Genomic DNA, 11,325 nt, shown 5'->3' on the forward strand with positions numbered 1-11,325 from the left:
ATGGCCTTAGCCTATATTCAATGCAACGTGATGCAAGTCAAATTTCAGACTCGATCTGACCAAGAAAGTATTATCGTTATCGTATCGTATCGTAATATACGTCTACCAATATTGACACATAAGTGTTTTGTTTATAATAATACTGTTTTTAAAATATATAACCTTTTAACCTTATCCCAGGTGCCTTCGCCAAGGTGAAGGAGAGCCAGCGGATGAGTGACGAGGGGAAGATGGACCAGGGCGAGGCCGATGGCATCAGGAAACGCTGCCGGACGGTTGGCTTTGCCCTGCAGGCGGAGATGAGCCACTTCCACCAGCAGCGAGAGGTGGACTTCAAACAGATGATGCAGGCCTACCTCACGGAGCAGATAGCCTTTTACCAGCGTGTTGTGCAGCAACTGGAGCGCACCCTGCGCATGTACGACGGTCTGTAGAGACACCAAACTGCTGCCTGGTTCAAGATGCCAAAAACTAGAGAAGAGAAGGAAAAAGGAAGATGTTGACTCTTATCAAGGCGTTTTGACGGGTATTGGAAGAGTTGGAAAAGACTTGCAGATAAATTAAGCAGTAATTACTGGAATGACGTACTAAGCCAGTCTTTCACTTTGACGGATATAAAGTCAAAACATTTTGAGACCTACTGTACCTTTATATTTCTGAAATACACATCACATAGGCAATGTTGCAGCATATTGTTTATTTTACATAATTTAAGGTGATTGTAACATTAAAATATGAATATAGGTTACAGATTTATACCTAATCTGTATTTTATTGTACAGTGTAACACCATGAAACGGGTTCTGTTTGTCCCCTTCTCTCCAACATCATGCACTTTGGATTCTCCTGGGACTGATTCATGTAGCTTCCAAAATGTACAATTATCAAGGAAAACTACTATAATATTCTGGTTCATTAACCACCATCAGAAAAACATTCCAGATGCTCTTCAATATAGAATTTTAGGATTTTATTGCAGTCACTGGCAATGAAAATATATCATTTTTGGCCAAATTACAATTACATTGGGAATGCACCTTCATCTCGCTCAGATGTTCACTGCAATTAAATGCATATCATTTTGTCTGGTATCTCCTAGTAGAAGTCACAAATATATATCTTAACTTTGCACCATGTGGAAGACTTACTGATATAATATTCAGTTTAATAGTTACAGGTTTAGTAATGTAATTTTTCTACGATTTTCAAACAGAAAGTGCCTTTACTTTATCCGAGGTATTCTGATGGAATATTTTTAAATGGACCATTTGTCTGTAGTATGGCTTGTGTTTTATAGGGGGAATTATTTTGAATGAGTTGCATTTAGTAAAACGTTTGCACATGTTTTTATACAGTAGTGGGTTATACTGTGGGGTGTGTGTTTATGTGTGGGTGAGTGAGTGAAATGAAATGAACTACTGTGCTGATCAATTGCTTTTTTCCATCGTGTAAAACAAAATGTTTGATATGTAGCAGAAGGTTTCCCTACAAGTATGAACATTATCAGACAGTTGAGGTGAATGAACTGGTTGTGTGACGCAGACGATCGACTCAGCATTTAATTGCAATTTCCTGAGTTGTGTAGTCACAATACATCAGAGAACAGTGTTCCAACAATTATTTTAATTTGTCTGTCAACGAGTGAGGTAACACACTGGTTATTCAGTCTATGGTCCGACTGATTGCCTTTGCATTTCCACTAACTGGGTGCGGTGACACTTCACTGTTTGCTATTACTCAGCAGTGTTTGATATGCCAGAGGTTATAGGCAAAGCTAACGCACCAAAAACATTTTTCAACTCACCTGTGTGTGTATCAGCGTTGTGCTTTTTCCCGACTAGTGTTGCGGGTAGACGGTTAATATGGCTGAACAAACACTCATGATAAAAAAAATGAAGCCCAAATTGTTACTTTATCAATAGTTTTACACAGTTTTGCAATAAATGACATGCAAAGATTGATAACACTCGAATGAATGGGCTATAAAGGTTTCAACTAGCAGGGGATTAGCTTAGCTTAGCTTATCATAAGGACTGGAAACAGGCTAGCAGCTAGACTGGCTGTGTCCAAAACTTGTCTCACTATTTAAAAAGGTCATATTTTGTATTTATTTAATTTGTACGAAACCAAAGTGTAAAGCTTTAATTGGTTGTGTTATGTGTTAAACCACATTTTGGCAGAATGAGTCAGCAGTTTCCAGTCTTTATGCTAAGCTAAGCTAACTAGCCACTGACTATAGCATTAAGTTGATCCTGCAGATATCCAACCCAGTCTCACGGCATTTCGTGTTCCCCAACACGATTTTCCCCCTTTTTTTTGTGTTGCACAGCACGATTTTAAAAGCAATGTATTTCTATTGGTAGTCTTTCCCCTTTCCCCCCACGAAAATCGTGTTGGTGAACACGAATCGATAGATTAAAAATCGTGTTGGTGAACACGAAATGCCGTGAGACTGGTTGAGATATCAGGCAAAGTGCTTTCAATCTTTCCATCTTTCAGCAAGGAAAATAACACACATATTACCAACATTTTGAGCTATTCTTTTAATTATATAGATAATATATCTTACTTCACTTCTTACAGCTACGATCATGTTGAAGTGTCACACTTTACATTTAGTTTTCCACACAGGATGAGTTATAAGTGACAGTAAGGATTCATTTTCCACTGTTTGTGTTTATTTCTTAATAACAGTTGTTCCACTAACATTACTCATCCTCTTTAACAAGAAAGAAAACAAATCATGGCAACTTGTGGGTTGATGAGACTAGCGTGTCAACCTATGATGTCAACCTAAGAGTTTAATGTGGAGTCTGCGTTGCATTATCAGCATTACCTCGAGAAGTGAAGGAAGTGTTTTCTTGTGAGGTTGACACGCTTCTCCAAGAGCAATTTCCAATGTTTATTCCTCAGCTGTGAGACACTGATTATTCATTTTGATGGAAGAGGGTTTGATCTGTCAGTGGTGTGGATGAAAGGTGAAATGAAAAATGATTTTCTGACATCTCTGCCTGGTGTTTATGAGTGTCAGAATTTAAGTTTCAAGCCTTATTATGGTTCTGCCACAACAAAGAAGTGCTGATCAGTGCAGGTTTCAGTCAACAAATGTGCCTGTGTGTGAGAGTGTGTGCGTGACTCAGATATGAGTGTCTCAGTTACTGGTACTGTTCAGTCCACATCTGCAGCCTTTAACGCTTTTTTGTCTGAATCGGGTGTTGTTTATGTCTATTTTTGAACAAACATTTCCTTTTCTTACTTCAGCATTTCTATTTTATTTCTGTCAGCAATTGCGCTCAATTGCAGTTTCTCCGAGACCAAAGAAGTCAGACATGTTCTGCTTCCTTTTTTACTTTGTTAGGTTAAAGTGAAATCTAATGTGATGTCTGGTTTTGTAATTTAATCTGTTTTACTCTGAGGAAAATGGGAAGAGAGAATTTGGAATATCTAACAAAAACACATTCCATGAAGAAACTTTAGGACAGCGCAGAAAAAGACAGATTTTGGGCAAACGAAAGAAATGCAAGGTGAAAAAGGAAAAGGGTGAAAATCATGAAAGAAGTGCTTGAAGCCCTAATGAGACTTTTCTCTCATGTTCCAGAGCTGCATGATAAGTTAAATGCTAGGTATTTCACAGAGGGGACTGTTTCTTAACATGAATGTGTGAGCGGGTGAGGTGCAGGAACTCTATGCTTCAGTTTCAATCTCTGAAATAACAGATGGTGTTTTTCCGTAAGTAATTTGTCCCTTGATTTAAGGGAAGGGGACCGAAAAATGTTAATAAAAGCAATGAGGCTGAACTCTCTCTCTTCTTTGTGGATTTGTGCAGCAATGTTGTGAGTTGGTTTCCATGCATACATTATATAGACTACTCGAGTATTCTGGTTTATATATGAACATGTGAACATCATATTTTATTAACACCCATATAATGCATTTCTTAAGTAGTAATTTACAAAGAGAACATTGAGAAAAAACTGGGACACTAATCCTTGTAGTCACTTAATCCAATGATTAGTTATTTTCTCTGTTGTGGTGTTTTTTCATGCAGTTTTTTCCACCCATGCTCAGGATGTGATGACACACACACAAACAGTTTGTCCTGAATATAAGCAAAGCAAGGAAGCCAGGAGCTGTTATCCAAATGTATGTTTAAACGTAAACACACTGACGCAGTCATGTTATACCAAAAATAATTGAGACACAAAGAAATATGCTCAGGTTTTGCTGGAAATGTGAATACTTAAAATTAAATTCAAGTTCAAGAGTCGGCAATCTGTTAGGTCTATTATCTGCAGCAGAAAGCATGTGTTACCGTGTTTTTAACCATGGCAACACTGTGGCTGGCATTATTTTTTCAGACTAATATCTCAACAACTGTTAGATGGATTGCATGCAGTTTTGTGCAGACATTCATGATCCCCACTGGCAGAAGCCGACTGATGCTAAGTGATCGTCTGGCTTTTCCTACAGTGCCACCAGAAAGGTTACTAGACATAGAAAACTACTGGTGGGATTTTTGTGACTTGAGCTTATATTTTATAAATATTTAAATGGATGAATTAGACTCACTTTTAACTCTCAACTACTCCCTCACAGAGTATGACTGTAGTCATGTTTCATATTTATGCAAAAAAAATATTGTTGATGAAAAAATGCCACACTTGTCAGATTGCTATGGACATAGTTTGGGCAACTATCTACTGGTTCAACTTTGCAGGAAAATCGCTCACATTATTTTAATTGTTCAATAATTGAAAAAAAAAAATCTTTTTTGAATTCCACATTTTTGGGGTAACTTATGAGAAAGCATTTTCTAAAGAAGACACAATCCCTGTTGTTTAGCTGAATGTCTCTGAATAAGGCCAGTCTGATATTAACTTTTAGTCTGAGAACATTTAATTGGAAGTTTCCTAATATAAGTGAGGCCTTCCTGCTGGGTTAATGCTTGGAGACAGTTAGCTGACGAATGCCAAACTGGAGCCGTGTACATAAAGAGAAACTCCGAACTTCCCCTTTAATGTGATCCAGATGTTTCGGAGGCAAACATTTCATTTGGACAGCTCAAATCATCAGCGATGTTGTTAAAGTGAATTAGGTGTGTTGGCATACATCTTAATTATATTGAGCTCCTACTATTTTAACATTGTGTTCCTTTAAAGAGACAGTTCCTCTCTTGTGTTGACATGAAATAGATGCTTAAGGAGGACACATTTGCTCCACTGTTTGTCAAGAACAAAGTACCCAAACCCACTTTCAATCTTTTCAACGGAAACAAATAAATGTCCAGATGTTTCTATTAGAGCCCAATGCTGGCGTCTGATGGTAATGTTTCAGACTGTTTAAGGTTTTTGGTATGCAACTGGAGCGGCGGGGTGATGTCACCTTTGTGATATGTGCCAGAAGTTGGAGAAGGTGTCATCGAGTTTTCTTAGAAACTCAAGACTGACAGAGGATTGTAAATCTACATTCAGGGCATAAATCACGACACTACTTAGAGTGGTGAAAGCAGATTTAAACTGTGTTTGCAGACTAATTAGGTTTGCCTGCCGTACACTTCTATGATGTACTGTACACCACAGGATATTAGAGAAGCAAAAAGGCCTCAATGGCAGTAAAATGACACCTTGGAAAAAGTTTCAAAAGCTTGAGGTATTGCCAAAGTAATGCTAACAGTGCAATTCTCCACACAAGCTAATTTGTGTGAGCCAAGGAAGTGGAGGAGATGAAAAACGGTCAACTCTGCCTCCTTTCAAGCTTTTCCATCAGACACAGCTGAGTGAGCTAACTACCTTTTTTCCTTGAGAAGGGAACAGTTATTGAAACGGCTCCAGCGTGGTAAAAATGACTCCCATAAAAACTCCAAAATGTCCTGTTGCTACTGGTCTGGGCATGCTAGGGTGTCACGTTACGAGTCACTTTCACATTACTCAACACATCCTTAATTTCTCATGGTATAAACTTCTGAAGTAACTCACCTGGCTACTCTAAAGGGAACGTGTGGATTTCTTCAGTGCTGATGCAGGGGCACATGGTAAAAGCGTTAAGGCCTAAAGTGCCAGCAGATGTCTATAAAAGAACAAAACCACAAGATACTGAAAGAAAGAAAAGAGCATTTCATGTCTGCATAGCAGGAGAAGAGCACCTCCAGGATACCTCAGAGGACAGGACGTACCCAGAGTCCTCATTTCATTCCCTTAATGAAAAATCAGTCTGCACTCCCAGCACAGCATCTAATGTGTTTGGTTACCAGCTGTCTGTAACTGTTTGACATGAAGCACACATTACTTTTCCAAACATGTCAAGACTCCAAGTTTTAAACCTCAAATATCCCAGTCATTTGTAAGTTAAACTCCCTGAAATATGTGGTCTGTACGTCGAGCAGTAAACGGGATGTGTGTGTTAAGAAAATGTGATTGCTTTCACATTCACGGGTGATCAGACGGGATTGTTGTCTCACTCACAGTGCGGGGGATTACAGCGTCCTCCTCGAGCATTTGCAGGAAACAAAGGCAACAGATGGTCGTATCAACACACATGGTGGGTTTGGTAATCCCTCCTCCTCTCGCTCTTGCTGCTGGCAGGGCCAAAAGCCAAAATTCAGACCAGATTTGTGAGTTAGTTTGGGAGAGGATTCCGGGCACTGACTGTCTTTGGGAGCAGTTATTGTCCTTTCATGGGTTTACAGAAATGAGCGAACGAAAAAGTATTTCTTTGACCCTCAGAGAGTTCATGATAAGTATTTCTCTCATTGAAGTCATGCAACAACACATGATATTATCCACATATCTCCACATTGCAATGTTCCAAATTAAGTGTGAGACCCATATACTGTATTTAGGGTGTAACCCCGTAAAATGAATATTATGACCGTTAAACCCAAGTTATGAGGCATTTTAATGTGAACATTGAGTTGTTAACAGTTCACCAAATGTTTTCCTCATCTTTTTTAATCATTCAAATGCCTTTAGAGATAGAAATATATCACAAGGAAAAACCATCAAACTACATTTCAATAAAAAAAATGATTTTAATGCAAAATGTAATCTTTCTTACCATGAATGTTTGTTCTCTTTCCTACTGGGGGATTTTTTTGAAATAAGAAACGCTTATTAAATGCCAACTCGTCACTTACTGAAACAAATCTGTTTTTTATATATTTATAAACCGGGGAAAGTACATCTCTGAGCAAATGATGAGTCATGTTTCTTCCTAACATGAACATCAATTCTTCATCCTGAATCAAAGCCTCTAATAAACAGCACAGTACACAGATGTATTCAGTAAATCTCTCCCTCAACCCACTCAGTGTTTGAAATGTCATCTAATAGTTTTATTAAAAGACAACAATAACAAGTAGACGGAAGCAAACTGGATGTGAAGCATCTGATGAAAACATGGCTACTGTAGAGCTTAGTTGAGGTTTGAAACAAATACATCAATTGCATGTTATCTATAAAGTCAAATTTCACATTTTAAGGATTGTACTGCAGACAACAGGGTCCTTAAAGACCCTCGCAGTTCACAATGAAAAATGTCCGTTGTAACAATACCGTTCACTGGAGTGTTGTAAATGATGTCATGTTATTTAAGTAGTTACAGTTTCCTTATGTCTTTCTTTCTGTCTGTCTGCCCTCCTTCCCATCCCTGTCCCCCACTCATCCTGAGGGGGAGGGGGGACCGAGACGTCAGACTGACTGGTTCCAGATGCATCCTTTTGTCCATCAGAAAAGTGCATTTCTGGATGATGAAGTGCTTTCTTCAATCTAGGTGGAAATCCCCATTAAGGTTATACTTAATAAATGTAAGATATGGGACTTTTTCACCTTGGCTGTGCCATTTAACCTGTTAACCCCTGAGCCTGTTTTCAGGTCTCAGACTCGAAAATGACATTCCCAGAACAAATGACTATATCTTCACTTCTAAAAGGGGTAAATTAATAATCTTTTTTCTCAAAGCAATGATAAACCTCTGAGTTGGATGTGGAAAAGTAAGAATCAATATAGATCTTTTTTATTTTAAAGTAAATTCAGATTGAACATAGTAAAAAAATTTAAATGATAAATTCCGTCCAAAAAAACCCATTACTTATAGTGAAAACCAGTAATGGGGATTTCTTTACTGGGTGGACGCTATTTTAATTAGGTCATCCCAAACAATGCCCCAAGTGCGCACAAGCGCAGGTGTTCAGGTATAGGTTGTACAGGTTGTACCTTTCTTCTCGTGAATGATATTCTTTTTAGAAAATAAGTCAAGTAACGTTGTTTTGCCTGCCATTATAGAGTTTTGTTTCGTTCAAATACACACTTGCAACTGATTGTTGGGGAATAATTCTCCTTTACTCCTAGATATCTAACCTTTTTGCCCTTTGACGTTTATGACCAACCCTGACGTCTGTTATCTCCCTTAAGGAATGGAAGGCTCCAGCTATATGTTGTTATTCCCAGTTTATGACCGGGCAACTCTTGGTCACAAATGGTTTATGGTTGTGAGAACACTGGAACATTTCCTTCTCGGCCATGAGGGTAAGACAAGTGATTCAGTGTTCCCAGATGTTTAGGCTATCTCCAGTGTTCCCAGATGTTTACGTTATCTCCCCCAATATGATTACTCTCTGTAAACTATTTAAAAGGTCTAGCAGGAGAGAGGCGCTGCAGAATTGACGTGGCAACTCTCCCGTGCAGTCAGAACCTCTGGCTGCTGTGACTTGTGATGTGAATCCTCCGGCCGATACTCGTAATAAACCATCAGTGTTTGACATCAAAGCTCCGACTCCCCTCGTCTCTCTCTGAGTCCTGACTCTCCATTGCTACAGAAGTTTCTCTTACACTGATAACACTGGCAATGATTTTATATTTATTAGACTATTCCAAAAAAATCATGCTACAATAAAGTGGGGTCTCCAAATAAGTGGGGGAACGGCGAGCCCCCGCTTCCAACGACCACTACACCACTGGTGAAAACCACCCTTGAATGATGGGATCGTAGACTAAAAGCTTTAGGAATCCAAACTATAACATATAATAAGTACCTTTTATCAAGATTGATGCAAAACAAGCGACATTTGACCTTTTTAGAGAGGTTTAGCTAAAAAAAGAAAAAACCTCCGGGGTCATTTGGGTGGATTTGCCGTTTCTCTGGAACCCATTGGTTGATTTTGATGATTGACACCTCTTTTTAACCTAAATCCATCAACACGTTACCATGAGGAGTGAGAGTGATGCGCACCCAGTTTGCCCAAACCGAAAGCTATGTTACGCTCTGAAAACTGAAAACTGAAAACTACGCTTTTTGCCATAAATACGAAGATGGATTATCAGTAATCCTTTCAAAGTGACTCAGAGACATTGGATTAACATTCAGCTGCCTTTTATGCGTTTTGATGCCATTGAACACAACTTTTGATGAGAAAACAGCAACGGTAAGACTTATGTTCCGTTTTGGTCCCGTAAAGCTACGTTGTGTGATGTCTGGGTTTGCTTCCCCTGGCGCGAGTTTTGATCGTTCAGTGATGATACTTATACCCCTATAATCTGTGGAATCTCAGTTTGCTAGCTGATACCTTGTTTGTGCAGATCCGATAAGTAATAAAGTATTTCTACCGTGAGTTCTGTGCTAAGTGCTTTAGCATTTCTTCGCTTAGTGCTAATTCAGAGGCTTAGCGTTAGAGTTGTGTTTTGTTTGGCTAAAAATGGTTCATATCATCAGTTAGCTGAGTTTCTTCCCGTTAGGTGGGTATGACACATTAATAGGTTGTTAAATGTTAAGAAGCCCTGAGATACAGTTTCGTGAAAAAAAAAGCCTGCAGCCCCCAAGCTGCACGTAACTCTTAATAATGTGACTTTTTATGTAGTAAACACACACTATCAATATCCATTTGTTCTGAGCATATCAAAGGTGCCAGCACTCTGAGGTCAAAGGTCACATGTCCACTGGCTCGACTGTTAACATTTGTGTTTGATCTGATGGTCCTGGTGGGCATGTTTTAAAAAAGAAATGGGTCTCAGGTTCATATTAACACTTATTTTCTTATACAAATACCAAAAACATCCCAAAGACAGGCTGGTCTCTAACTTTTTCCTGGCTATAAGTGATGCATTTCAATGGGTTGACCAAAAGGCTTTCACATTCTTCATAAAACCAATAAAACATGGTCAGGTTTTTTTGTGTCCTGACAAGTTAATCAGGCCACACAAGCTTCATCATGGTTGTCAACGGACAGTATGCATCATAAACAACATTATTCTCTCTTCTGCAGGATAAAAACAGATATTTATATGGTGACACATCCATTTGGTCTTAGCATAGTCCGCTCACCATCAACATAAACAGTTATTTGGCAAAAATTAAAAAGGCAGACTGAGGTAAAGCCTTGAGGGGCTTCACAGAAATGGATAGGAAACTGATTTTATGAACTTATTTACCAAATTCATAAGCCAGCAACATAATGTACCTCTGCAGAAGGTCTAAAGCTTAAATCACAGATCACCCTTTAACGTGACACCCAGTGGTTCAAAATAACTAAGTAAATAAAGTAAGGTACTGCATCTAAGCACAATTTTGATCAACTTGTTTTGAGTTTTTCTGCTACTTTATAGTTAAATTACTCTCTTATTATTGTATAATTGTCTTATTTATTGGTTTACTTGAGTTAATAATCACTATGCAGCTTCAGATTGATAATAGTTTAGTTTAGTTCAGTCCCCATTGATCAACTGTCACAAAAAACAGTAAATGGGGCCGCTTTAGCCAACATTGCTAATTTCCAGCTGTTGTCCCCTGGGCAGCCTTAAAATCACAATATCTCAACAGCAATAGTTATAAAAAAAAGGATGAAAGACAAGTAGATACAGGCGAAACGATAAAAGAGAACAATAAAATGCAAACAACCAACGTTACTACATGTCACATAGAGCAATCACATAACATATAAATCATAGTCAACAAATACATGATGATTAATTATTATTTTAGGAGATAAGGTGTTATTTAGCCCCAGTTGATCAATTCTGAAATGAATGAGTACTTTTACTCTTGATAGTTGATGCTAATTCACATGTTCTTTAACTTGAGTAACATGTTAAATGCCCAACAAGTTGGAGTACCTCTCTGTGATGCCCCTGTGGGTTCATCTAGAGAGGGTGGCCGTTTCTCAATCTCGAGGATACTGGCTTCCAAGCCAAAACCTTAAAATTCCTGGCGCTTCAGAATGGGTTCACGTCGGAACTATAAAGGGGGTTATGGTTCCCTGCGCCCGCGAGACACCTTAAGGTTCAACGACCTCTAACCTTGTCATGAAGCCGCCGTGAGCCCTACTGCCCATCTTAG

General features: G+C 38.7%; 1 protein-coding gene across 1 annotated transcript in view; it reads left to right on the forward strand.

The window, feature by feature from the left end:
• LOC104965257 (fasciculation and elongation protein zeta-2-like) overlaps positions 1-11,325 on the forward strand; it is a 22,048-nt gene continuing 10,723 nt past the window's right edge. Inside the window, exons 1-2 of the mRNA XM_010794214.1 lie at positions 1-67; positions 181-418. Of these exons, the coding sequence (XP_010792516.1) occupies positions 1-67; positions 181-418 (305 nt within the window). The remainder of the gene's footprint in view (positions 68-180; positions 419-11,325) is intronic.

Source organism: Notothenia coriiceps, unplaced genomic scaffold, assembly GCF_000735185.1.
Source record: "Notothenia coriiceps isolate Sejong01 unplaced genomic scaffold, NC01 NC01_scaffold00037244, whole genome shotgun sequence".
In the NCBI taxonomy this organism is placed as follows: domain Eukaryota; kingdom Metazoa; phylum Chordata; class Actinopteri; order Perciformes; family Nototheniidae; genus Notothenia; species Notothenia coriiceps.